We start from the raw sequence: 27,433 nt of genomic DNA on the forward strand, positions 1-27,433 counted from the left end.
TTATGTCAGAACGTGTAAACTAGAAATAGTTTTTTTTTATCTGCACAAATCGAGCTAAATGTACTTTAAAGCTGTTTTAACGATCATTTACACACCAACTACACCAATTAAATCAGTCATTAAATATCAAACAGCCTGTTTTGTATATCGTGGCAATCAAATGACGTCGGCCTACATTTTCGCGCGCTCCATTTTTCGCGCCTCCTCGCCGACAGCGTGCACATCCACGTGAGGGAGCGGTGGGCGGAGCCACCATAGGGATGGCTTCAGGGAGGCTCGGCCTCCTATAGCCAATAGGAAGACCCTCTATACATCAATATTTACACGGCGGAGTCAGCTTTACACATGCGCAATGAAGTCTGCAGAATGAATGAGTGTATATGTGGAATAGGAGGGTTTATTTGTGGTTTACCGACATGTTTGCTCATTTAATGGCTTAGATCTTAAGTTTTAGGGTTAAACTGGTTCAATGTACTTTTTAGAGAGAGAAAATGCAGATTGAAGCCTTTTATGTACACTGATTCTCATTTTAGCTTTATATCTCTTCATAAATCTAATGAAACCACTACCGATCAATCAGTACTTTGTTTTTTAAGTATTTGACATTTTTAAAGAGAACACCAAACAGTCCAGTTTTGACTTTTTTGTTTTTATTTGAGGTGCAACTGTCTAGTGCAATTGTAACGTCACATTTGTGATGGGCTGAGGAACATGCACAAAACATTGACATACTTCTGCTAGGCATTTTCCATTTTTTGCCAAGTGTCTCATATATAATGTTCAGCGTTTCGGTTGCCCTGCGAGCAACTACAAAACACTTGGCTGTACAAAAAGACAAAGAAAAAAAAAATAAAGAAAACACCATCGTCATTCATTTAAAAGAAATAATAAAGAAAAAACCCTAAAAAAAATAACTACACACGTCCCCAATTGGAAAACCGTCTAGATCATTTGAGCGAGTGAGTTAAGCGACGGCGGAGGAGAGTTCACATACAGTACGAAGCCGTGTGTCACTGCAGGAGAGACAGCATCTTAGTGTCGAGGTAAAAGATCCTCTTCTGTTCCCACCCTGAGTACTGACATCACAGGTAGTTCAAAACCTGGCAAAACCAGAGATATATATATATTTATATTTATTTAAGTATATACACACATATCTATATCTGTACATTGAATAACTAAAAAAAAGGTTTTTATATATGTATCTATGGTTAGCAACCAGGCACTTGGCAGAGTTGAATTGGAATTTCTTAAATCTGTACAAATTCACTACCTAAAAACAGTCATGTCCTATTTATACGCCTTTCCATTATTTATTTTTTACACATCACTAGGACATTAATTACATCAACAAGAGCAAAACAGACAAAAAAACGAACAAATTGCAAAACGAGACCTTTCTTAGCCCTCCCTAAAAAAAACCCAACAAAAACAAACATCGATTCCCTGCATAAATGTTTAATGCTCCATCGAAGACTGGGAGAGCGCGTTAAGGGGCGGGGACAGCAACGTGAACCTCGAAAAGGAACATCGAGTTCTCGAAGTGAACAATAAGGCGCTGCTAATATATATTTAATTATATTTGAAACCCCCTCCTCAACCCAGACTGTTTCTCCCATTCCAGATGGGGCGCACAAATCTTGTGTTTTGTCCTTTTTAAAAGTTAAGTCCGCAGTCGTCTTTGTGAAAGATGTGGCCGACAAAAAAAAAAGAAAAAAGAAAAGTGCATTAACCACAGCACTGAAAACACTGAAAAAATGAAAGAAGAGTAAAGTGTATGCAGATGGATAGCGCTGGGTTGAAGCGGGGCAGGGCAAGACGATGGCACACTTTTCCATGGGTCACACGATGAGGGGATTCGACAGCACCGACAAGAGCGTGCAGCGTGCAGCTCCCCCCTAATTGGCGGGGCCCTGTTTTAGCTACCCCTCCTTGGATGGGCCCTGAACAATGGTGGCGGTGGCCGCCGCTGCAGGGTCGCCTGTCAGCTCAGTCCTTTCCCTCGTTACCACGACAACAACGATTGTCTTAAGCAGGTAAAAGTTGGAGACAAAATAGACACACGCACACCGGTGCAACTCCACAGTTTTTGAGTTAAATAAAAATGTGCAACAAAATGAAGTTGTTTGTGGTTCTCCGGGTGATTGTTGTGTGCGCTCCTCGAGGCGGTGGCATAGTCGGCTAGAGTCAGTTCACAGTATGGCGAGAATCCTTCCTCCTCATCCTCCTCATCCTCCTTCCATCTCTAATCCTCAGGCGGCTCTTCTAGATGCGTGTTACGCTGATGTGCCGGAGTTCTGTGTAGGGGGGAGGGCTTGTGTCGTTCCCACCGAGCCCGGGACCGGAGGCTGGGAGGTGCCGGTCGGGGAGCCGCCGGTCTGGACCTGAGCCTGGAACTGAGCCATCTGCTCGGGGCTGGCCAGGTTCTTGAGCAGGTTGTTCTCCTGCTCCAGTTGAGTGTTGCGATCCATTAGCTCTTTGATCTGCTCTTTCAGCACCTCCACCTCCTCACGCACAGCGTACATGAGGTGACTCTTCACCAAGTCCTGACAGAGGAAGGAGAAGGAGAAAGAGAGATATGGTTGGAATCCTTTTTCTGTACCAACTTCATGTTTTATTCTTAAAATTAAATCACATTCATCACTTATCACATGTACTTCTTCCTCAAACACCCCTGCTTGCTTCCCTAAATGTATTTTACTCATCCATGTTTGCTCCATTTGTAAATATTTATAAATATATGACGAATCTTCCTACTTATAAAAATAACAGCTGTCTTAGTGTAAAAAAAAAAGAAACTCACAAAGATCTACAATTAACTGCTGGAAAAACTGAGCTGCTGCATAAAAATGCGTGACACAGCACAAAGGCTGAATTTGCAACACAAATCACTTTGCCGCCTCTCACGGCACCTGCCAGCTGTCACTGTGACTGACGGGAGGAGACATGCACATTCACACACACATCACTAACTCCTCCAAAAAAAACACCCATTAAAAAATTATTTTTTACATTCTCATCTTTGTAGTGCATCTCTACGATGATGTTGATGCCTGATCGCTGTGTTGTGCCAGCCTGTTCGAGAGGGGATTATTAACTCTGAGCATCCCCTCCTTTGTGGACCCGCCTCCACCTCCTCCTCTTTCTCCTGCTCCAGCAAGCAGCGAGGGAACAAAATGTTCCTGCATCGGGTGGGAGGAGCCAATCACCGGCGGAGTTATTTATACCTAGCGGAGGGGAGGCTGCTGCTTGCCTAGCAACACAGCACAGAGAGGGGAGAGGGACTATGTATATGCATGAGAGAGAGAGATAGCGTGTGAACCTTTAGCCTGCCCCACATCAAGTTGCCAATAAGCTGGAGGTCATCAGTCCAAATTGTGACGGAGCAGGAAGCTCCTGTTGCTCCTACCTCTAAATTCACATGCCAGCAGATACATAGATGTGGAAAATAATCTACTTTTATAGCGCATTAATACACTAAGAATAGAGATTTTCATTCATTCATTCATTCAAGGAAGCTTTTTGTTTACTCTTAATAATCTGATCCCCCCTCCCTCCCTCCTCTTCGTCTTCCTCCTCCTCTCCCCCTCTTATTTACACTCACATAACATTATCATGCATTTAACAGGCTCTAAAGAAACTATACAATGAAAGCAGAAGAAGGGATAAAAGGTGTGTGTGTGTGTATTGAATGAGCCCAGCAGTGTTTGGGTTACATAACCACGGAGGCAACACATACATGTCAATGATGAGACATGCCTATTTACTAACACTGCAGCAGCTATATGACTGATATATTGTTTGTTAGTTTGTTTTCATGTCAAAAACAATCTCTTACCATTGCTTGCTCAATCTTGTTATCAATGGCCACCACACTTGCACCGGAGGAGCTGAAAGACACAAAAAATATATACACATAAATAAATAAAAAAGCTTATATGATAGAACATTGGCTGAAAACTAGTGATGTAAATGTGCCTCCATTTAAAAAAAAAAAAAAAAAAAGGCAGATTCCTGATATTTTTTGGCATTTGCAGTTTTCCTGCTCCTAAACCCCCCCCCCCCCCCCCACACACACACACACACACTATATCACCTCTAACAACAGAAATCTGCAACAAAGAGGAGCAATTGGAGGTCGACACGGCAGCATTTTGACTCTGATGGCGGTGATTCTTCTACTTTAAAGGGGGTAAATAAGTGGTGACATTTACCTACTGTCGACCCTGACTGATGCACTCTCCTTCCCGAGCACAGAGGACAGAAACGATATCGAGAAATTCCTCAGTTGACAAACGCCAAGGTCCATCGCCACTGTGTAACACTGGGAATTCATGCTACCCCGTCCATTAAAACATCAAAGACGTCTCTTCGGCTGCACAGAGCGAACATCCAGTGGTATAAAAGTAGAAAAATTGAGCATTGTTTTAAAAAGGCAGGATGTGTGTGAAGTGGAGCCGGGGAAACGTCTGCTCTCTCCGGGCGACGCACAGCTCGCAGCCGGGACTGAGCACAAAGACTGAAGCAGCGGGTTGCAGCTCCCTGTGTGCATGACTAGAGAGGGAAACAGCTCCCTGATTGGAAGAGAGGGCGCTCATTTGCATAATGCATGCGAGAAAGCGGCGCCTGATTGGAGGAGAGCTCGCCTACAATGATAATTTATTTAACAGCTCTCTACCTGGGGTTGCTCTGTCCTCTATAAAAAAAACCCGCATCCAACTTCACCCGCCACATTTTAGAAATGAAAGGAGGGGCAGTAAAAAACGCTCCAGCTGTCCTTTTCTGCTCCAAAAATGTTATGTTTCCTCTGTGAGTTAAACCTGTCTGTGCATATGTGCTTCTGCAGGTGATGGGGGGGACTTGGCTCGAGGCTGTTGTGTGAACCAATGCCTCCACCTATCGGTTATAACGCGTGTAATAAAGGGTTAAACATGCAACAAACTGTGGACTCGCCTCTTGTCACTTCACTCAATCAATTGGCTCTGTGGTGTAAAAAAAGAAAAAGTGAGCAGAAGCTGAGCTCAGCAGTGTCCAGCTGTCAGCTCATGTGGAGGTAAATAAATAACCCCTGAAAGTGCACCCAGTGTCAATAATAAGAAGTGAGGGTGAGATGGCACGAAGAAACGCTCCGCTTTGTTCTCTGTAGATCATCAGTTAGACTGTGAGGTGGGAACACACTGTACTTTACAGTAAAACAGGACCAGCCCTCTGCTCTACATAAGAAACTAAGGCTACGTTATAGATTTGGCACCTGTCTCAATCTTGATTGTATAATTTTGGGATGTGTGAGCTTTTGTTTTTTGTTTTTTACCACCTGAGCAAAGAAAAAGAGTCAAACATTTCAGGAGAAATCAGGTTGAGATTCTCGCTGCAGTTCTCTCATTTTTTTTTCTCAGTTTAAAATGTCAGTGTCATCACAATGGTGATTAATTTAGCTTTAATCAAGCACATTATATTGTTTTTTTAGATTGTTAAAATTGTATAATATTGCAATAGCACAATTGCATATAATATGAGAAGCTGGAAAGGAGGAAAAAGTAAGAATAAGGAGCCCTATCAATCAAATTAAATGTCTAAAAAAAGGTGTAAATATTCATTGTCCTGTATGTTAAGTCTATTATATATTAGTAGAGTAATAAAATAACAGATTTACAATAGTTTGTTGTTTTTAATGGGATCACGGGGCTGTAAATGATTCAAGCAGCTGATCAGATGCACGCTAATTACATCACATACAGGATTTTAAACAATGTGGAGTCCAGATAAACAAAAACACTGAAACCACACAGACACTTTTTTTAATTGAATAATGAGATAACAGACTTGTTGCTGCTGCTCATTCACACCTTTTAGGTGTCACATGGAAGGAGCTTAAACAAGCTGTGGTGCTCTCGTTGACAACGTCAGGACACCCCGTCCCGCTCTAAGCACCTTAGCTGCGTTATATCTGTCTCTATGTGACCGGGACATTCACCATCAATCAAACGTGGGCGTGTGAGAAGTCTGTTGTTCAAGAGACAAACACTTCCTCAAAGACATGTCTGTAACGACTTCTGCTTTTCTTCTATCCGAAAAAAAAAAGAAGTGGCGTCACATGTCTGCAGTGTAGTAGAGGATTTATTTATAAATGAATGCTTATGCAGAAAGTATTTTTTGAAAAATGGGGCAAAATAAAATATAAATAGTAGAACATTTGTGCTTTTTGCTGGTTGTATAGTTGGTTTATTGAGTTTGGGACACTGGCGTCTATTATAGGTCTGATACCTGAGCATGAGGAACCAACGTGGTGTCACCTGATCAACTGGAAACATGACGTTTTATCTCGTCAGTTGAGATTGGAATAAAAAAAAAAAAATTAAAAATTAACTGAAAGCAGGTGAGACGACGACCCCCACCAACCACATGATCACCAGCCAACCACATCTGCTTTCATACACTCAACATAAAGAGCAAGCGCAACAACATGCGTGTGCAGAAGTGAGAACACAGTGTCCTGACACACTGAGCTGAGCTGAGCTTGGGGCTGTTGTTTTTTTTTTCTCCTTCTTTTCACACGCTGAGGTGTCGCTCCTTACTGCAGAAGGAGGAGGGCACCGATCCCACATGCTGATGCTCTAAGCTCGACGTGCATACGACATTTTACGACTTGGACAAAGAAGACAGATACGATACAAAAAGCGCTTGGTTTGTGTCCACCCTCGTTTAGGCGGCAGTGGACCCCCCCTTGCCATCCCCTTGACAACGTGACAACACTACAGTCATCGTTACCTCTTCAGATGCTTCTCCAACTCCCAGAAGAGCAGCTTTAGAGCCATGGCGTCCCTGCCCTGCGTTCCTCCTGCCCCGGCCAGCCCCTTCTCTCTCATTGATGCTCCCAGACTTAAAAAACCCCCCCGAAAAAAACCCTCACACACTCCGATCAAGCACCCCTGCCCAAAAAAACACCCCCTAAACAAACACCACCACCACCACCCAAATCCTCCGTCCTCGTGCCCTGCGCCCTTTGGCCCCTCGACCCCCCTGTGCTCCCCTCAGCTGTAGCAGCCTCACATAAGGCGGGGGGGGGGGACTGAGCAACAATGGAGGGACTGGGAAGGAGCTCGATGGGAGTGGGAGTGTGTTTGTGTACAACGGGAGCGCGCCTCGCTGTGTTAAGTCCTCTTGATCGCCCCCCTTTGCTAAGCCGCCCCTGTGCCTGAATCACATATAGACTGTAAGGCGATTGGGCGCGTAGCGAGGCGAGATAGGAGGGTGGGCCTGTGATGTCACCGCAAAAGGAGTCATGTCACCTCCTCCTTCTGTTGTTATGTAAACTGTCAGCTGAGATTAGGGTGATCCGTCCAATGGGATGAGCCATTTTTGACCACATACCCCCGTTAGCACGCGCGCCTTCGCCTACAAGCCACTCCCTTCAGTCTGCAACATCTTCTGCAGAGGTGGTGGGGGGATACTACACTTGTGACCTCACCCCACCCATTCCCACTCATCTCCTCTGTCAGTTTTCCACCACATATAAACATGACCATCCACATCCTGCACCCCTCCTCAGGAGGAAGTGTATGTTGTACCAGGCGTGCTTTTAAACTGTCCTGTCACTCCTAATTAGCGGATGCACACCGGACAAACACACACACACACACTCACAGTATGGGTGTCCACTGGAGTCCGCCTCACGTGTACCTCCATGCTAGCAAAAGAAAAAAAACACACCCACACACACACGCAGGCGACTGTCTGAACAAAGACGATCAAAACATGATAACGAGAAAGGTCAAATAGGATGAAGTGATAACAAAAAAAACAACAAATACAGATTTAATTGATGAGTGGATGAGCTTTAGAGAACAAGAAGGGGGGAGATGACAGTAGTCGAACGTGCGGCAGGGTTGCAGGGGAGGCACAAAATGGCGGCGACGGGGACTGTTGGGGGTGAGTTTTGTTGGTGGGATTCAGCTCTGTGCGTGAGGTGAAATTATTAACCTCATTAGGTCGAGGTCACGTCCCCTTTTCTTCTCTCCACTGTATGTGTCACTAATCCAAAAGAGGCGCAGAGGCCCAAAAACAAGACGACGACGGTGTGAGCGGGAGATGAAGGAAACTGTAAATTGCAGAGAAAGGCAATAAAAGGGACCTAGGACTCGCGGTTATCGATTCAAACTGAAAACACCCCTCACATATTGTAAATCTGTACATTGTGTACTTGGTGGGGGGGTGGGTGGTCTGGGGGTCTGGGGTCAATGTGCGCATGCCCACTTTTAGAACAAAAGGCTGGAAAACTGGTCCAAAGGGAAGCATTCACTGATGTGGAGACACAGCCCTTTTACGTTCAGCCAATTGCGAATGGCGCAACGGCTTACGCTCAGCCAATGGCGGGGCGAGACCTCGAAGTCATGACATCACACATAGCCCAGATGGGATGCTTTTCATTCACTGTGCATCCACATCCATCCAACGCTCGTGTGTGTATGTGTGTGGCCTGTATAAAGAGCTGACCCATATATGACCCGACCAGTATGTTAAGGCTTACTGTATATTTAAAAAGACTCAGGAATGTAAAGATAACGTAACAAAACAACACAGCTAATTAAAGTCTTCCTCATTGGCCGAGCTACCTTGTTGATGTTCCTTTATTAGCTTTGTTAGTTAGTTAATGAGCTATTACAGCCTCTTTAAAACTGAGGATGAAACTATTTAAACAGGCAGAGCTCGTTTGAACTCTGTATCTGAAGCTTGTATCATCTTCACTTCACTTAAATCCTCTATTCGAGACAATAGCTTCTCAAAAAATGGCCTACAAGATCTTAAAAGAGAAAAGAAAAGAAGTGGTAGCGGTGTATATCTTCACCACACCCTGTGGCGCTCAGAAAAAAGGGCGGATGTGTGGCAGCAGATGGTGCTCGCATTGACCGCATAGTTAAAAATATAGAGTTTCACCCCAAAATAAGGAGTGAGAGAGATGACACTTGACTTTAAGATTCAAATTGCCCTCTTGTATATTTCAGAAGCTTTAAAAAGGAGCCATAAAAACTAAACTAAACCTCAAAAGCTTACGTTTAAAGACTAGAAGAGCAGAGAGAAAAGAAGAGAAAAAAAAGGTGCAAACAGCAACTTGAATGTCTTCTAGCGTTTCCTGCTGTACATTTATTGTCTCCATCCTTTCTCTTTTTACACACGTTCCCTCTCACAAAAGCATCCAGCTGAGTGTAACTCTTCACTATATTGTGCAGTTTTGACAGAAAGCAGAGCCGTGCTCGGTCGGGGGGAGACGTCACTCAGCCTGCTGTGTGTGGTCCTGAAAAGGATCCAAAATCCGCCACAACAAAAAAAAAGAAGAAAAAAGACAAAAATCAGGGGTTTGATTGAGCGTGTGTAAGAGTAATCGCCGCGGAAACCACGACACAGCTGGACCAAAACTTCATGTCTAATTAGTAGACACTGCTCACTTTTATTTATAATCACTCTCCATCTCTCTCCCTTCATCCCCCTCTCTCTTTCAATTCTCTTCTTTCTGTGGCGCCCTCTGCATCACTTCTCCTCGTGCAGTTGGGAGACACGTGTGTGTGAGCCTATGAATACAGACTGGCAGAATCCGGTTTCGGAGGGTTTTTACACGTCGGAAGAAGCGAGGCTGACAGCGAAATCAACCTCTATGTCCTCTCTCTCTCTCTCTCTCACACACACACACACACACACACACATATATACACACATTACTTGAGCAAAAGGAAGGGTTTTTATTTCCTAAATATAAGAAGAAGAAGAGACAATTGAATCTGCGACCTGTTATTATTTTCTTAGGCATTATTCATGAAAGGTGCACAAAGGTAGCAATCAAAAGCAGCCTTCTGGTTTGTTTGCAATCATAGATCTTCGCTTTTTACCCACAGACAAAACAAAGAGACGAGGGAACGCCCCAAAACTCAAACAGCTCTCATGGCATCTGAGAGCTTCGGGGCAGTGATTCTCTGGAGCGTAAGTGAATCGCTCTCTGCCATGCACGCAACGCCTTACATAACCAGCCCCGATGCCATATGGGCCACGAGAGAGAGAATGAGAAAGAGGGAAAGAGCGGGAAGGACGGCAGTTAGCACCCACATCTCTGCCAATTTAATGACAGTGCAGACACACCTTGTTTATCTGATGGATGAGGTATTAACTTTCAACACCCTCACACTTCTTCCTCCACTTTACAGATAAAAATAACAGGGAGTTTTCAGCAACTAGCCAAGAATTTATTATATGATTTAGAGTTATGAGAGGACGCTACGTGCATACATGCATGTGCCTCAAAAAAAACATACACACACACACACACACACACACACACACACACACACACACACACACACACACACACACACACACACACACACACACACACACACACACACACACACACACACACACACACACACACACAGTACATAGGGAAGAAATTAGGGAGGCAATGTAGGATCTATCACTTCCTTTTACTGCTGCATAAGTTTTTAATCAAGAAGGAAACTTATTTTATAGTCAAGTATGAGAACGAGAAGTTAATATTATCTTCTGGGTTAAAAATACACTACATGTGACATTAACATCTAATAAAGCCACACCTACTGGGCAGACATGAATGGATTTAAAATATTTTATTAAGCCGTTAAAAAAAAAAAGAAGAGTGCAACTTTATTCTAAGATTAAGCAGTCAGTTAATAAGTGGTTAAAAGCTAACTTGTATGTGGTGGTTTTGTGTTTGTCAATGAATAAACTGTACTGTACTGTTTCTATCTTGAGTGGGAGGAAGTTAAATACTGTTTGATTTCTATATTGTTTATTGGCTTTGAAGGTAGTAGTTCAGGCCCACATACGTCACTAAAATGTAACACTGTCGCTAACAACACAAGATTTTCAGTTCATTCCAGTCGATATATTACGTTTTAAATGGTTATACCGGGTTAATATAAATGTTTAAATAACATCAAACCAGGTTGTATTTCTTTCACAACCATAAGTATTTAGATTTTTACTTGACAAACATATTATGACTCTTGATCTCAGAAATGTGACTGTTTTAAAAGCTCACTGGCAGAAGTGATGTAGGAACGCTCCTCACTTCTCATTGACCCTCAGACACAAACCTTCTTGCAAACATTGGAGATTAGAGGATTACACATAAATTGAGCTAAAATCTAAACCTCTCCTTCCTTTAATGGCTTTCTAAATACCTCAAATGTTAGCAGAGAGGTTCTTTATATACACTCGAGCATCCAAAAATAATGTTTGGCTCGTCCACTTCGGAGGGTACCCTCACCTCTAAACCCGGTGTGTTCTAATAAATCTTACACAATCAAACATTACACAATCTTACGACGCAGATAAACCAGGAGACGTCACAAGAAGTTAGGTTAGCGACCCCCCCCCCATCGAGTCACATGGACGTGCACAGGGTTTCTGCTTTAAAGCCTCGAGGTGTCACTGTCAATGTAAACAAACTGAACTTGCAGTGGGTCAACAGCGAGACGGCGATGTGAGGCTCCTCTCAGCAGCGGTGGAGAAACATTGCTCCGGGGCTCTCTGCGGCGGGGCTGCCTCCACGCTGTGCTATGAAAGTGCTTTAACAGTAGGACGGGGTCGAGGTTTGGACCCTTTACACAGAATTACTGTAATTTCTCTTTACCATGAAGTCTCTGTGTGTGTGTCACTTTGAGGGTTACATTCCTCAGAGGTCAACGAAAACCATCCAATCCATGTGAACTAACCTGCTCAGGAACACATGAAGGAATATGAAGGCTCAGCTGGCTACTTGGAAGTGTTTTGGCAGCCGAGATCCAATTACAGGATCCAAAACATCCCCATTTCTCTCCTCTCCTGTTGTTGAGTGTAAGTGGAGGCAGGAGAGGGTAACATAGAAAAGCTAGAGGGGTTACGCTATGTTGTGACAGAGAAAAAGAAAATAGAAGTACAACTTTTAGGGAGAGCGATTCAGGACACAACCACTTAAAACCAAAAAAGGTTTCCTCTCATGATTTTCCCTCCAGTATAAAAGCCTGAAGGAGAACAAATAAAAACAGTTCAAAACGTTTTAAAAGAAAAACGCCTCTCCAGTAAACACACACCATCACAACCTAAAGGGGAGCCTGTTTACGACTTCACCCATCACAGAAATGCAGGCAGACATGTATGGACACATATTACATCCTCTCTAAGGCCTCAAAAGAATCCGCGGCACAAGGCAAGCAAACGTGACACCCCTCCAAACCCCCCACCCTCCACCCGTGTGCCTAAAAGCAAATCTGTCAGAGGCGGATGATGTTTTCTGGTCATTGATGCATTCACGCACCGAGAGGTCAATATGCACTTTTTGGGAGATGGCGGCAAAGCCTGAAAACACTGTGTCCATCTAATGTTGAAAATCTCTCTGATTCAAACATATGGTGTCGCAGCAAAAATAAACATGTGACGCGCGCATGAATAATGAATAATAAATAATAAAAGTCGGACCTCTCACTGGCAAAGCAAGAAGCTCTTTTCATTATCAATTAATCTGCTGGTGATTTTCTCCATCAATGTATTAATTTTGTGTAAAAAACTGATTGAAAAACTGATTTCCTCTGACATCCTCAAAGTGTTTGCCAACGCTACAAAAACATCAATATGACATGTCAAAGCAGATAATAAAGATGCTGGGTCAAGAAAATGTTAACTCAAGCATCTGATGGATTATTATGACAGTTGTCAATAATGCTTCGGCTCTATAATCCTACATTGATGAAATTTCTTGTGATTGTTTTTTTGGCAACTAGATACAATACCTGTGCTGTGCTTCATAGTCAGGATGACATTTTGACATTAGTACAAATTAAGAAGCAATCTACAACAACTTGTCCTTTCTGACTCATTAATTAACCACTCAGACAAGTTGATACAGACTTCACAGTACTGGGCAAACACTGGGAACAGTCAACCCATTCCTTAAATCCAGCCTGAGGTTATATTATATCAATCACCGCAGCGCTGGAGTCCTGTGCAGCCACTAACTGTGTTTTATGAAAAATCACACACCCGTCACTGAGTGTTTTCACAGAGAAAGACGCTTGTTTTGTTGGCCATCCATTCCTTGCGTGCAGGAAGGCCATTTCCACTTAGCTCCGAGGCACATTTAGGTCAGTGATTCTCTAAAGCACATTGAGGTTATATAAACTGCAGTCCAGGCTGAGGGGGATTTGTGGGTGGAGGCCGCCACCTTGTGGTGAAACGGCGGTACGACGGCATGAGAGAGAGCAGAAATATGAAGCATGATTTCATGTCACGTCTCATTTACTGACGGATGACTTAACTACTTTCAGCTGTGATTTATTCTTCATGACAACAAGGAAATTCCTGCAAAGAAATTAAAAGCACTGCTGAACTTATTGTTTTCAGGAAGCTACAAACCGAAAGATGAACCGAACACGAAAAACAACACAGGAGAAGACAAACTGAATGCTGCAATAGCTGTACTTAAGAGCACTTTGAAAACAACATAGCAGGAAATTGGGGGCAAATTTTAAGGGCAAATTAAATAGACCTAATTCGTTTAGAGGCCAAGTTGTGATCTTACGCAAGGCTACCACACATTAAGGCTAATCTCATTAACACTCAGTATTGCCCTTAATTTGTTTATTCTCATTCCAGAGGAATCCCGTACTGCTCCAAAGTCTGAGGGGATCTCCCCCCCGTGAACATCTAATTTCATATTTAATGCAGTCATTTTAAGACATTTTCAAATTTTACCTGCACAAACAGCAACAGAAATATACAGAAACATGCCTTAAATACAAAATCTGCACATTTACAATCTTATACAGAGTAATATAAAGTGAATTCTGTAGTTTCTTGTTGTGAGAAAACGTTACATATTCTATAAAGGATTCAGGTTTAAACTTTAAGCATACTTTATTCTTTTCAGCTTGTATAAACTGTGCAGTAGTGTACTTATCATTGTTGTCTTTGGCTGTGTTCACAAGAGCATTGACTCACAAATATTTGTTGTTAGGTATGACTCACTACTTAGCAGTATCTGTTTATGCCATAAACAGTAGCAGAGAGGTGTACTTAGTTACACTTATAATCCTAAATTCAATTTTTTTTTAAATTGAAGCTTCCTCTTTAAAGAAACTCAGCTGCTGTTGAACTCTTACGTCAAGAACAGAAATTCCAGCACCGGTCCATATTTAGTGTTAGCTGCTGGGGACGTCTTCAGTCTCATATAAAGTTCAGTTTGTGATGGATAACCTTTAAAAAGATCATTCATCATGAGGTAAAAGCCAGTAGAGCTTCTGTGTTTGACAGGTAGATTATTATCACAAAAACAAATGAAAGATCATTGACAGAGAATTTACAACCGCCAAACCTCCCAACGACTAACTTAACCACCTCTGAATCACTGAAAAACTAATCTGCATTCCTAAAAAAAAAGAGATCACACAGCTAACACACTGCCAAAGCTCCAGCATATTCACATCTCCACGGCAACAAGGCTCCTGACCAGGCCAAGTTTTTGTTTTACAAGGCACAGTAAAAAGTTTTAACCCCCTTACATCTATCTTTCTATGTTTATTGTTATAAAAGGTGGTGTGGACTGAATCATCAATTATCACTTATCACTCCATTTTTTTGTATATTCTGGGTCACATGAGGATAAGTCATCAAATTTCTAGCTAAAAGAAAAGTTGTTTTTTTTTCTTCTCTCAAATGTAAATAATGGGTAAATTTAGACCCTGAACAGTATGTAAGGGTTAATTAAAGTGTCTATAAAACAGTAAAAAATAATGCTGCTAATATTAAGCTGACAAGAACAGGTGTGTAGTATGTTTTATAGGCCAATCATCACAACAAATGCTGTAACTTTTATGGCTTTAAAGGATGATGTCATGCCTCGTAAAAATCCACTAAATGTTCTTTGATCCTTCATGAATCTTCGACAGTTGGCTATTTTCACACTTTATATAAATAACAAATACACCTGTGCACAGGAAGTATTTTTAGCTTCTCTGTGGTCGGGGAAATATTTGAAAAGAAAATAAACTTCGTCATGGTAATTGACTCCAAAGTAACGCACATATAATCACACATAAGCGTTCGTAAGCTGTAATTTTGGTTTGGGCTCAGCGCCAACGTCACGCTGAACTGGAATAAAGACACTGACTGTGCTCATATAAGCAGCCTCTGAGCTCTAAACTCTCTTATGTGTTGTTTAAAGATATTATTATACTGGATTTCTGCCCCGAAACAGGTCGCACAAGGTGATATAATTCAGCTTAAAGAAGAGTGCAACCTGTAAAAGTCTCTACAACTTGTGATAGATGCTGAGAAGAGAGATGTGTGTGAGGACAGCAGGTATACATTTACTCAAAATGTGTGTGTCAAAGTGTTTTCTCTCTTTAAGGTCAGCCGCTATTGGCAGCTGTTCAAAAAGTCAAATTATACCAGCAGCGACGTGCAGCCTGAAATTCCAGCCGTGGGGTGGAGGCGGGGAGGGGAGCGCGGAGACCTGATGAAAGCTTTGATTAACGCTGCTGTCCTCGCTGTGCTGACAGATATACAAACAGACAGCGAGCAGGTCAAAAAGAAATGAGCTGAATTCTACTGAGCAGACACACCCGAACATCTCCTGTTTCAAAAACCTGACAGCTCACAGTCATGACAGCTGTTACATAAAAACTCCAAAGTCAAGCAGTCACTACGAATTCACAGTGAACACGACTGATTTCCTTGTTGTTTAACTCTCTAAATGGATAAAACAGTGACACGCAGGGCTGCAAATAACCATTATTTACATGATCAATTAATGCTATTGGCTGTAAAATGGCAGAAAATGGTGCAATAATAGTGAAAACAGCCTGTTATAATTTATTAGAGTTTAAATTGATGCCTTCAGATGTCTTGTTTTGTCTGATCTACAGTCCAAAATCCAAAAATACTCAGTTTACTGTTGTGTGTGACATCAGTAGAGCTGATTTTTTATCATCAATTAGTCAGTTTATCTATAAAAATGTAAGAAAATGGTGAAAAATGTTGATTTCTGTTTCTAAAAAGGCAGAGATGCAACTTAAAATATCTTGTTTTGTCCCAATCAGTCCACAGTCACAGAGGACTAAAGAAACAAGAAAAATATTCACCTTAAAGAAGCTGGAACAAGACAATTTTAGCTTAAAAAAAAAAAAAAGAAAGACTCAAAGTAATGAATCAATTATGAAAATAGATGGTAATTAATATTCTGTTGATCGACTAATCTTTGCAGCCCATGCAGAGTTTATAATCCTCACGTCTGAGAAGCTGCAACCAGTAAATATTCAGCATTTTTCCTTTAAAAAACAATTATCAAAAAGAGTTGATGATTCATTCCCTGTCAGCTATTTGTTGCAGCTTTAGCAACACATATTTTAAGCCAAGTCGCTGTCTTCTTGTCAGAATCGCTCCCACTAAATTTGCCATTAAGCGTCGACCCAAATAACTGCCCTCAGAACAAAGAAAGAATTTGGCTTCAATGCAAAAACGCCATTCAAAGTCGTTTAATTTGTCAGTCTGATGTATGATTGTCTACTTGTTCTCTTCAAAGCTCTCAATTTTGTTAAGAGGAGTTGTTGAGATTAGATTAGACACCACAAACACACACAAACACACACACGTCATTTCACTCACTTGCTCTCTATTAGATAATAAATATGCGTGTAAAATCCCAAACACGATGGCACAGGACACTAATTAACTTGCAGGAAGCGTTGCATGTAAGCAGTCGGAAGGGAAAAGAGATTTTTGAGAGGTTAAAAGAAAAAAGGCCTGTGAGAGGAAAAAAAAAAAGACAGAGTGACAAAGAAAGATAAACAGAGGATAAAGAGAGAGAAAGAAAGCAGACATTACCGTGACTGTAAACAAAGCAGACACAGACACACACACACACAGAGGCTGATTCATGGAAAGAAAACGACCCGACAACTGGACTTAAACACAGAAACACACACATTTAGAAAAGGGATTACATGCAAAACACACACAAATACAAACACACACACACACAGTCATGATGGGATGCCACGAATCACTGACAAAAGCCTCCACTCAGAATATCAGGATATATAGTGCTGCTCTGTCTGCAGCTGAGTATGACTAAGACTACGGCAGGATTAAGCCAGCGGTTGTCGCTCCCTCCAGTCTCGCTCCGTTTCTTGAGCCACAGACACACACACACACACACACACACAAGTCTGAGCCGCTGAAAATACAGAAACGTCAGCCTCAGCTTAGCAACGACAGAGTGAATTAAAGTAAATCATGGAAAGACTGATAAATTTGTGAAAAAACAGCTAAATAACCCCCCCTCCCTCCAAAATATTCACAAATATCTTCTGTTGTTTTTTGTTTTTTTAAATGGGTGCTTGGGTGACGTAAACCCAAGAGGTATTATTGTTGTAATCACAACACGAAAATCTCCTGCTCAACCAGAACACGGGGCAATACAGAGGTAACACTACACTGCTGCCACAACACTGCTCCATTTCTCTGCAAATTCAACTCTTGATCCGGGCCTCACATGTCTCTCTACAGGACATTTCACTGCATCTTTTTCAAATAGGGCACGGGAGAGAGGGGTTATTTCCTTCTTTTTTTTTCTTTTCCAGGCCATCAGCTGTATTTAGACCGACCTCACATTTTTAGAAACCACCTGCATCTGCAATAACCACGTTTGCGGGGAGCATTTACATATAAATAAACTATTGCGCCGTTCCCTCGGGATGGTGCTAATCAACAGATCCAGTGTCTAATAAAAGAATAAACCTTAAGGGAGGAGGGGAGGGGGCAAACACTGAATGAGGAGGGGAAGAATAGTGTGAGGCAGTAGAAGAGGGGAGAATATAGTCTTTACTGACACAATCAGAGGCCTGAGCTATAATGGAGGTGAATGGTAGGGGGTCTGCTAGGGTAGCGCATCTGCTGAGTCACGAGCTGCCTCGGTGACTCAGCAGCTCCACTGCTTCTATTCAAGCCACCGATATTTTTAAAGCACCGATGTGCAGAGAGTCGTTTTTTATTTTCTGCCGTCTTCTCAAGGTTGACAGAATGACCTCAGGGGGACGAGTGGAGTCGACCTCTAGATCTGAACGAAACTGCTGTTCTGCAGTTTAAAAACCAGGCAGATCTGAACCTTAGTGTTATTAAGGTGTTTTTGTTAATCATGCTTCATCATGGTTGAGTCAGTGATTGGTGTGAATTTAAGAAAGGGGAATATTTGTGATGCAATGTTGATGAAATGTTGCACAGCCTATAGCAGATTAATAATAACTTCCTCTCCTTGTTTGCTGAAAAAAACCCTCAAAAAACAACACACAGTTTACATAACATAACAAACAACCGTCTGTCCTCACCTGTCCTCGTCTCCTTCAGCATGCTGAGTCCTGAGGCCTGCAGCAGCCACAGCCATGAAGGCGCTGGCCTCAGCTGACATCCCCATGTGCACCAGGCTTCCCACAGCGCCACCGGCCTCAACGGACCCCAGCTTGGGCAGACCCAGCAGGGTTTGGTGCTGGAACAGAAGCTTTTGGGCGTCCTCCAGGTGAGAGGCTTTTAGGGAGCTCACTCCGACACCCTGGGTGAGAGTCGTGCCTGGGGTGAGGATGGGCTGGAGGTCAGCTTGTAGTGCAGTCAGAGGCATGTATGGGATCGTGTGGCTGGGTGGTCCTGGGACTGGGGCAGTGGAGGGGGCCTGGGCATGGGGCTGTGGGCGATATTGTTGGGGCTGAGCTGGCAGGGTCTGTTGAGGAAACGCTGTCAATGCAGATGGAACCACCTGACCTTGAAGGGGAAGCTGCTGAGTGATGCTGCCCGGTGGCTGTGCTGTGACCCCGGGACCTGGAGGTATAGTGATCCCTGTTGGAACGTGCGGCAGCGGAGGCTGGACCTGCGTCTGGAATGGAGCAGTGGGCTGGATAAAGTCTGGCTGCCGGATGCTACCCTGGGCCACTACCCCTGTATGGAGCTGAGGTGCAGGGTAGCCTCCCTGGGGTTGCCCAACATAGGGTAACTGCTGGGGCATCACAGGGAGTGGCTGATTCACACCGGCCTGTGCCGTCACCTGCGGCGTTACGGGAGGGAGAGTGACAGGAGCAACTGGTTTCTGAATGTGAGCTCCACCCTGCACCTCCTGCGGTGATACATAGGTGAGAGGGGTGGTTTGTGCTAGTGCCTGTGGTGGGCTCTGCATGGCCTGTGGACTGGTGAAGTCCTGGCTCGGCAGCTGATAGGGCTGCAGCGTGTGAGGTGGTTGCACAGCAGGTGGTCCTGGATTAATACCAGTGTTACCTGCCTCAGTCTCTGCAGCAACCTCTGCAACTTTTGCAGCCTCAGATATAGTTGCAGGTGGAACCTCCTTTTCATAAAAATCTGTACACGTCCATCTTCCTTTGCGGAAAGGCTCAGAGTTAGTGTCTAGTTTTACCACCCTGAAACGAGAGCCGGTGGCTGTCTGAGTTTGGGTGGGCTGGGGTTGAGTGCTGGGGATAGCGGCAGCGGCAGCAGGCTGGCCTGTTCCTGCTCCTGCAGGAGCTACTTGCCCACTCACATTTGTATTGTCAAAACCTGGTGGCCCAGAGGGAGCAACAGCAGACATATTAGAAATGTTCACACCGCCTTGTAGATCAGCGGCTGCCCCACCAACATTAGCTGGTGACTGACTAGTCCCAGCTTTGGAAGCCATAGCCGGGCTTGAGCTAGTCAAGGGAGCGACAGGGAGAGCTGGCAATGGAGGCTCACCTCCTCCCAAGCTGTCAGAGTGATGATGGTGGGGCTGGCTGTGCTGCTGGGTAAAATATTGATGCACGGTCCCGTTTACCATGGAGGCATGCTGCTGGGAGCCATGGGGGATTGAATGAGGATGAATAGGCTCGTTGGGGGACACAATGCCGGGTGTGTCGACCCCATGAAGACTGTTTAAGGTCTCATCGGAGGAGCTTCTCTCTGGCAAACCAGTGTCCGTGGCCCTCGACATAGAAACATCCAGCATCTCGGAGGAAGAGAGGTCTTCAGTGTGTGACTCATCCATATCATCGTAGCTCTCAGTGTCATCAGCTAAACTGTTGTTGCCACTCACGTTAATCTGAGCCGAGGTGACACTCGTTATCTGGAAGCCACTCTTCTTCTTCACCTGAGCTCCAGACACTTGGGATTGAGCCTGGTGCTGCTGCTGCTGCTGCTGGTGGTGGTGGAGTCCCGGAGAAGAGGACCCAACCTGGGTTGAAGTGTCGTCCACCACGTTAGCTCCTCCACCACCTCCACCTCCACCGGCTGCAGAGGAGGAGGCAGACGCACCACTGCTGCCCCTTCGGTAGTGGAAAGCGGGTTTCCTACTCCCGGGGCCGGGCGGATCTCCAGGAAAGTCTTGGTGGTGCATCTTCTACTTTTGGAGAGTTAAATTTCTCAAAAAAAAAAGGCCAAGAATTGTCTGACGGCTAACTTAGCTGCAGTAGCGTGATACTAACGAGCCATACGTGACAAGTCAGATGATTTATGTCCTTTAAAAAAAAAATCAAGCTATAGTTAAGACAGGCTCAAACTTGTAATCAGCGCCTATATACACACAACAACACACGTATTAATCCAATTTAAAGAAGATTTAAAAAAACGAATATATTCAACGAGGTGAAATAAAATTAAACAGCGAAATCCAGCTAGCTCCCTTGGTTAGCTTAGCTGTTAGCCACACTCCTCCGGCACTAGGATGTACGTATTCCCCACTAATTAAAATGACTTTGCAGATATTACAGTCACAAGTTTAAGCACACAAAGGATAGACTGAACAGTTTAAGGTGCACTCATGTGGGTCTTTAGAGGGGAATGTGGAGGTTTCCTAGCTGGCCGGTGTATGTCGCATGAAATCAGCCGTCACATCCATTCCTCTCCCCGGACACTGAGTCTTCCTTTTTACCAGAAACAAACGTGAGTCTAGCAAATATATAAATGTAAATCCATGTGTCGTTAGTAGGCTGTGGCGTCAAAAATAATCTCCGTCTTTGTTTATGATACAAAAGTGCTCGCTAAGTCCATCTCGTCCGTGTTTGCTGTATCATTGCCGGTGAAGCAGCAGCAGCTAACGGGGCTGTCAGTCTGCAAACACTACGACTGCGCATGCGCGTAGCTGCCCACTTATCAAATCGGTGTGGCGTTCAGGGGCCCGTTGTAAACCTAGGATTTGACCCGGTTAATGGGTTCAAGTTTCGTTTTTATATATGGTATAAAAAATTCATTTATTTAACCAATACTCGTCGTTTAGATAATTAAGATTGTAGAGAATTGTTGTTTTTGTTGTTGTCTTTCTTTTTTTAATCGTGTGTTTATGTTATTTGTTTCCTTTTTCCGGTTTTTGGTATCTCAATATGAATTGTTAATAAGCTATTACTTCTTACTATGTTACCAGTAGTGTGTGTGTTTTGCTCCAGAGGAGTCAAAGGGGAGGAGTTGGTGTGGGTGGGTCGGGTTAAGGAGATAATATGATAAGGTTGGCTACACCATATTTGTTTTACTTTTAGCTGCACTTCCTTTTTAAAAAAAAAATCCATTTACATGTCTATTTATGTTTTCAAAATATTTTCCAAAAAGGTGCAAGATAATTAAAACAGTTCCCGCAATGTTTATCAATATATCAGGTCGACTGTGTCCGTTGTACAATATTTGCAAAGCAACTGAAGGCAGCAGAGGTTCTGGGTTTTGTTTATTTTCTCTTCTTGTCCCCCCCCTTCTCCTCCTCCTGTTTGGTGCTACTATACATGTATGTGAGCTGTATCAACCAAAACAGCATTGACCAGTGTCTTTAACCTTTTCAACTCCACTACTGCTCTGGAGCAAAAACTTATGAAACACACTCAAATTGAAATGACTGTAACACCTGAACCACAGTGACTATTTACATAAATAAGGTCTTGCCAAAAAGGACACCTCCCACAGTTTCCTGAGAAAGCACCAGCAACACGCATGGTGATAGAGAAACAGAGCAGAAGGTTTTTGAAATAATTCCACTTAAAGTAAAAATGCTTTCCAGTCCAAAGAACCGCCTGTGGGTTTGTCTGCAAGGGTGGAGGACAGTATGTGTGAATACCTGCCTCACATCCAAACAACATAGCATACAGCCTGACAACACTAGTGTTTTTCTCCAGGAAAAGTTCCAGGCAGATTTCCAAAACAGACATTTGTACTCCATATTTTTGTAAACACAAGGTCTTTGTGATAACAGTAAAACCACAAGAAAGGAAGAGAGGAACTCTGTGCTCGCAGAGTTCATGAGGTTAACCTGGCTTCCTGTTACTTGTTTATATGCTTGTTATTGGTTAATATTTAACATTTTACAGCTTTATCAAACATCCAACCCCATCCACATAAATTGTGAGCTTAAAGCAACAGTGATTTTGGAGTAAAGTGCACTGTATTTTAGAAAAGTTTCAGCCTCTATTTTCAGTGTTTAGTAACCTTTTCATGGATGAGATAACATGCCAATCATCGTTGTAAACTATTGTGCGGAACAAGTCCTGACACAAAGAAAGTTCATCCTCCACCTCCTCTTATAGGGACAGCTCATTATGCCTGTTTGGCTCAACTATGCCAGAGGATCTATATAAATCACCACACATATACTCCCCTCCACTCATAAACATAAATTACCCATCAACAACAACTGATTTTGCTTCACCTGTCTATTTTTGTGCCTGCCTTCTGGCGACAGATTCTCATGTTAAAGATAAAATTGCAGGGCGACAGGTTATGACTGATGTGGTGCCACGGTTAAGACACGCCTGCCAGAGCTCCTCCAACATGTGAGCATCAATGCTATTCATAAACACATCACATGCACCTGTAGGGGAGGGCTGGGAGCGATGGGAAAGTTCCACTCTGAAGTCTGATTCCAAAGGTTGCGTAATGTTGAAACCGCAGTAGTAAACAGAGAGACATGAGCCAAGCTTTCTGTAAACATTCAAACTGAATGTCAAGACTGTTCCTGGACGATCACAGCTGCCACCGATAAGGGGTTTACACAGTGTTTCATCAATTAGGGATTGACACAGCATAGTTATAACCTCTTATTCAATTTTATGGATAGAAAAATCAGATTTTTTAGGACATTTTCAAGGTATTAAACATATTATATAAAAAAACAAAAACAAATGACAACTGTGTAAACATGAGAAAAATGGTTATAGATGGAAAAAGATGCAAAAATACACCATCCAGACTCCCAAAAGTGTTATGGATTATCTGCATACGTAAAAACAAATACAAAAAAAACAACTTTCTATTGAGGTTTATTATGGTTCAGGTAAAACCAGGTGTGGACAAAATACTTGCAACACCTGATAATACATCATACCGGTGTCACAGCACTTTAAGTGAAAGACTCTGTTCATTTGTTTAAACTGTGTTGGAGTTGTTGATTGATGTCTGTGGTGTTTGGAGATGTATTTTTTTCTGTCTTCACTTCCATTTTCCATTAATTCATGTTTTCTGTTACATTATATAGTAAGCTGTCCTCCTCATTTTACACATAAACAAACAAAATGAATGTGGCCTTGTTGCTGTCTATTATGTAATACTCTTTGTGATGACCGATAACCATGGATGTGAGTATTAACAGTAGTATTAAAGCAGTCTGTGCAGGTCTTTACAGGAGTATGAGAGTGTTCCTACAGAAGAAAACAAAAACACCACAAAGTCCAATGACCTCATTATAAACTCAGCGGTGACTCTGTGTCCCTGTGTAAACCTTCATTTTCATGACTATTTTTTGCAGCAGAGGGAGGAAATGTTCTTTCTGAGTGCTGTTTAAAAAGTGACTGTACAGTACATTTAAAACCAAAAACAGTAAACAGCAGTTCAAAATGTATGAATAAACAATCCCTCAGGTTATTAGTAATTTCCTGTCCTGTGTCGATCTCAAATAGTGATGTCTGCTGCTGCCTGGATCTGCTGTGATTTCAGGTTGTAGTGCACACACTTTGATGTCATCTTAGTCCAGGCTGAAAAAATAAAGTAGAACAGCTCATATGAGTTAGAAGTCAAATGTACATTGGCCAAAAATCAAAAACTGGTCTCAAAATGTGACGATACTTAATCCTTAAACCCTATAAAGATACATGAAAGAAGAACATATATTACATATTGAGTCTTTCATTTTATTTATCAGTGTATGACAGTCACTCAAACTTATGATAATGATTGGAAATCACATTCTTAATGATCTTTCCTTGTATATTTTGTACCTGCCTGATTGTTGCGGTGTCACTTTATTTTACAGATGTCACTTCTTGTCTTCTGCAGCCACCTACGCCTCTTATTGTGGATAGAAGTGTTCAGGATGTGTTTCTGGGGCCACACAGTCTCCTGACCACACTGGAGTGAAGCGTCTCTGCTCTCTGGAACCAGTTAACACGCTTTGCAGATGTGGACAGCTGTAACACAGCAGAGAATCATTTAAGTGTGTGCACTTTACAAAGAAAAGTAACACAGATATTTTCCTCGGGGTGAAATTTATTTCTGCGGGCACATCTGATCATCTCTCAGCTGTGACACTATTTACATTTTCTCTTAGCAACGTCCAACACATGAACATCAGCAGAGGCTCTATTATGGAAACAGAGACGTGACATTTGAGGCCCACATTCATGATGTGATTGCGAAAGACGAGAAACACACAAAGACATGTAGTGATACTCCAACAAAAATCTATTTATGAGTATCAAAGACTCACCACCTGCTCTACCATAATGGCTGGAAAAGTTCGTTTTTTCCTTTGTTTTTCCCAAAATTGCAGTTGTGTTCAGTCTGAATAGCTGTGGATTACAATTATAACAGTGTTATTCTTGGACATTTTTCAAACCACTCCTGTAGCAAGATCCTTTTCTTACTTAATCTGCATGCTATATCAACTTCAAACACTGATTGTTTGTGTTGCGGATCCCATGATGGGAAGATCTTGTCATCACACATTGTCTATCTGACCTTAGATAATCTTAGCAACCCTGTGTTTTTATCTAAACAAGTGCCCCGTGTGAGGCTCGAACTCACGACCTTCAGATTATGAGACTGACGCGCTGCCTACTGCGCCAACGAGGCTTGTGACATAAATAATAGAGATTGTTCTTCAAGGATATGCCCTTTGTTTGTTTCATCATTTGCCCTCTGTTTCCGTTTCCTTTCCTGGGTATATTTACACCCTTAAACTCAGGAAAGGAGGATTGTCTCAAAAAGCATTCTTGGAAAGCTCCGGAAGAACAAACCGTGCAAGAAAGCTTTTTAAGTGGAGCCAAAGTGGTTCACAACATAACAACAGGAGAAGCATAGTGCCACCGGAAACCTACTGACTGAGCCTCTTTTAGGTCCTGGGATACCATCACAGTTTATATGTCTGACTGTATATACAATATCTCAGTTATGTAACATAACATATGCCAATGTGATACTCCGACTCACAATCTTCAGATTATGATGCAGCCAATTAACAACACCAATTAAATTCCAGAGAGAATCACTTGGTTTCCTCCAGGCTGGTACTTTAATATAATACACAATACATGATTTAGTTGAAACCATAGATGTACTAAAACACCTGCCCCGTGTGAGGCTCGAACTCACGACCTTCAGATTATGAGACTGACGCGCTGCCTACTGCGCCAACGAGGCACACAAACCATACAGAACTGACGTTTACTTAGCACCTATGCTTCTATTTACCCTCAAATTCATTTCTTGTGGCACAGTGGATTTAGCAGCGGACTCAGGAACATTTTTCAGACTTTGTTTCCCACTAGTGTTGCATCATATGAGCTCAAAATGTTTCATAAACAAGGCATCTTCTAATGTGTCTTTCCTTGTAGTGACAATGATTCACTGAAGATAGATTTATGGTATCCCAGAACCGGTTCTTGTGACAAGTTTTCCAACCATGACGGAAACAAAAAATATTTTGAGTGCAGCCGTTCAACGATAAACACGAAGTGAAAAGCTGACTGTCACAGAGAGAGGAGGGGTTGGGGGAGACGCAATATCGTTTTAACACAGGGGTAATGCCGCGTATTTTTAGACAATCTCTCTTGGGAGGCTGTCATTGTGTTGCACTCAGCTGTTCAAACAAAAAGTGACAGAAATAGTTGAGTCTATAATGAAAAAGGATGCCCTCCTTATATAAAAAGTTCAATCTTTGGCTCCTTTCTCACCTCTCTAGAGTTTTAAATGGATGTTAATGTCATGTTGTCCATCTTGGAAAGTGAGAGAAATGGCCGTGGACAGCGCCCCCATGCCTGCTGTTGGAGGATACTTTTAATAGGCAGTTCAACTATACGACAAGCATGTCTGAAGGAGTATGTAAGCAGTCTTTACGTTACATGGCTAACCAGGGTTTTCTAGTCACAAAGAGTTCATAACAACTTAATCATTCAACACAATAGCATCTGTGCTGGTACACCCTAAATGCTTGTGTAGCAGATGCAGGATTCCATACGACATATCTACTAAAGTATCTGCCCCGTGTGAGGCTCGAACTCACAACCTTCAGATTATGAGACTGACGCGCTGCCTACTGCGCGAACAAGGCCTGAAAAAATGCCACAATTTATCATTTTTCACAGCTTCTGTTTACCCCTGATTCCTTTTCCAATATCATGTCCTTAGTGCAGAAACACAGGAAAACAATTTTCCCTACTGGTGTTATGTCAACGAGGCCCAGAAATCATACCAAATAGTGGGTTTTTTTTAGGATTATGGTTTTGTTTACCCTCAAATCCTTTTCATAATGTAGGGTCCTTGGTTCTGAAAAAATAATTTGGCTCTGTTTCTCTCTGGTGTCAGCCAGTAAGAAATGTCCCACAAATCTCTACATCCACTGATGCATCTCTCCTAGTAGTAGCCAAGTAATGGAGGTATAATAAATGTTGAGTTTCATGCTCTTGTTTTGGTGTCTCTGTAAAACTTGCCTGTTCAATCTCTTGCAACAGAGCTCAACTACAGTAGATGATGGGGCTCTAATGTACTTGAACCTGTACAGATCGTTCACTCGCTGAAGCTGACAGATGGATGAATGTTAGTGAAAACCCTTTACGAGGCTGAGCTATTTAGCATTTAACCAAATTCTGCCACCACATTCAACATCATAGCATCCCTGCTGGTACAGTTAACACCTTCATAATTCACTGTATGTGATTCAAGGCAGAACCACAGCTAGAACAAAACACCTGCCCCGTGTGAGGCTCGAACTCACGACCTTCAGATTATGAGACTGACGCGCTGCCTACTGCGCCAACGAGGCCTAGAAAGTCTTCAAAATAGATGTTATTTCAAGGCCCTACATAGTGTCCTTAGCACCAAAACTCAGGCTCACCCCTTCAAGACCAATTCATGTTTTGCACGTTCACATGGGTCTGCGTGACGTATGGTGAGA

At 42.7% G+C, this 27,433-nt stretch overlaps 1 protein-coding gene and 4 non-coding genes across 6 annotated transcripts; all 5 read right to left on the reverse strand.

Annotated features, from left to right (window-relative positions):
• Nucleotides 1-634: 634 nt before the first annotated feature.
• Nucleotides 635-21,082, reverse strand: zgc:65895 (uncharacterized protein LOC393546 homolog). 2 transcript variants are annotated; one of them, XM_062414635.1, is made up of 3 exons: nt 18,387-21,082; nt 3,839-3,890; nt 635-2,546 (listed from the first exon to the last, which is right to left on the reverse strand). In XM_062414635.1, exons 1-3 carry the CDS (start codon nt 20,405-20,407, stop codon nt 2,277-2,279), a joined length of 2,343 nt encoding a protein of 780 aa, XP_062270619.1. In that variant the 5' UTR covers nt 20,408-21,082; the 3' UTR covers nt 635-2,276. The 2 variants fall into 2 exon arrangements, with proteins under 2 accessions (XP_062270619.1, XP_062270620.1); XM_062414636.1 differs by lacking the exon at nt 18,387-21,082 and adding an exon at nt 4,215-4,499.
• A 3,958-nt stretch (nt 21,083-25,040) lies between these two features.
• On the reverse strand, nt 25,041-25,113 carry trnam-cau (transfer RNA methionine (anticodon CAU)). The gene has a single exon. It is a non-coding gene; the product is annotated as a tRNA-Met (tRNA).
• A 494-nt stretch (nt 25,114-25,607) lies between these two features.
• Nucleotides 25,608-25,680, reverse strand: trnam-cau (transfer RNA methionine (anticodon CAU)). The gene has a single exon. It is a non-coding gene; the product is annotated as a tRNA-Met (tRNA).
• Nucleotides 25,681-26,517: 837 nt separating this feature from the next.
• Nucleotides 26,518-26,590, reverse strand: trnam-cau (transfer RNA methionine (anticodon CAU)). The gene has a single exon. It is a non-coding gene; the product is annotated as a tRNA-Met (tRNA).
• Nucleotides 26,591-27,228: 638 nt separating this feature from the next.
• trnam-cau (transfer RNA methionine (anticodon CAU)) lies at nt 27,229-27,301 on the reverse strand. The gene has a single exon. It is a non-coding gene; the product is annotated as a tRNA-Met (tRNA).
• Between the last annotated feature and the right edge of the window lie 132 nt (nt 27,302-27,433).

This window comes from Scomber scombrus, chromosome 24 (genome assembly GCF_963691925.1).
Source record: "Scomber scombrus chromosome 24, fScoSco1.1, whole genome shotgun sequence".
NCBI classification, from domain to species: Eukaryota; Metazoa; Chordata; class Actinopteri; order Scombriformes; family Scombridae; genus Scomber; species Scomber scombrus.

Bases quoted from the DNA above. Each gene is read 5' to 3' on its own strand.
- zgc:65895 (XM_062414635.1), bottom strand. From the start codon at position 20,407: ATGCACCACCAAGACTTTCCTGGAGATCCGCCCGGCCCCGGGAGTAGG. The intron at 3,891-18,386 runs GTGAGGACAGAC...TGTGTCTTTCAG, and splicing joins GCTGAAGGAGACGAGGACAG to CTCCTCCGGTGCAAGTGTGG. The intron at 2,547-3,838 runs GTAAGAGATTGT...TTCCTCTGTCAG, and splicing joins ACAAGATTGAGCAAGCAATG to GACTTGGTGAAGAGTCACCT.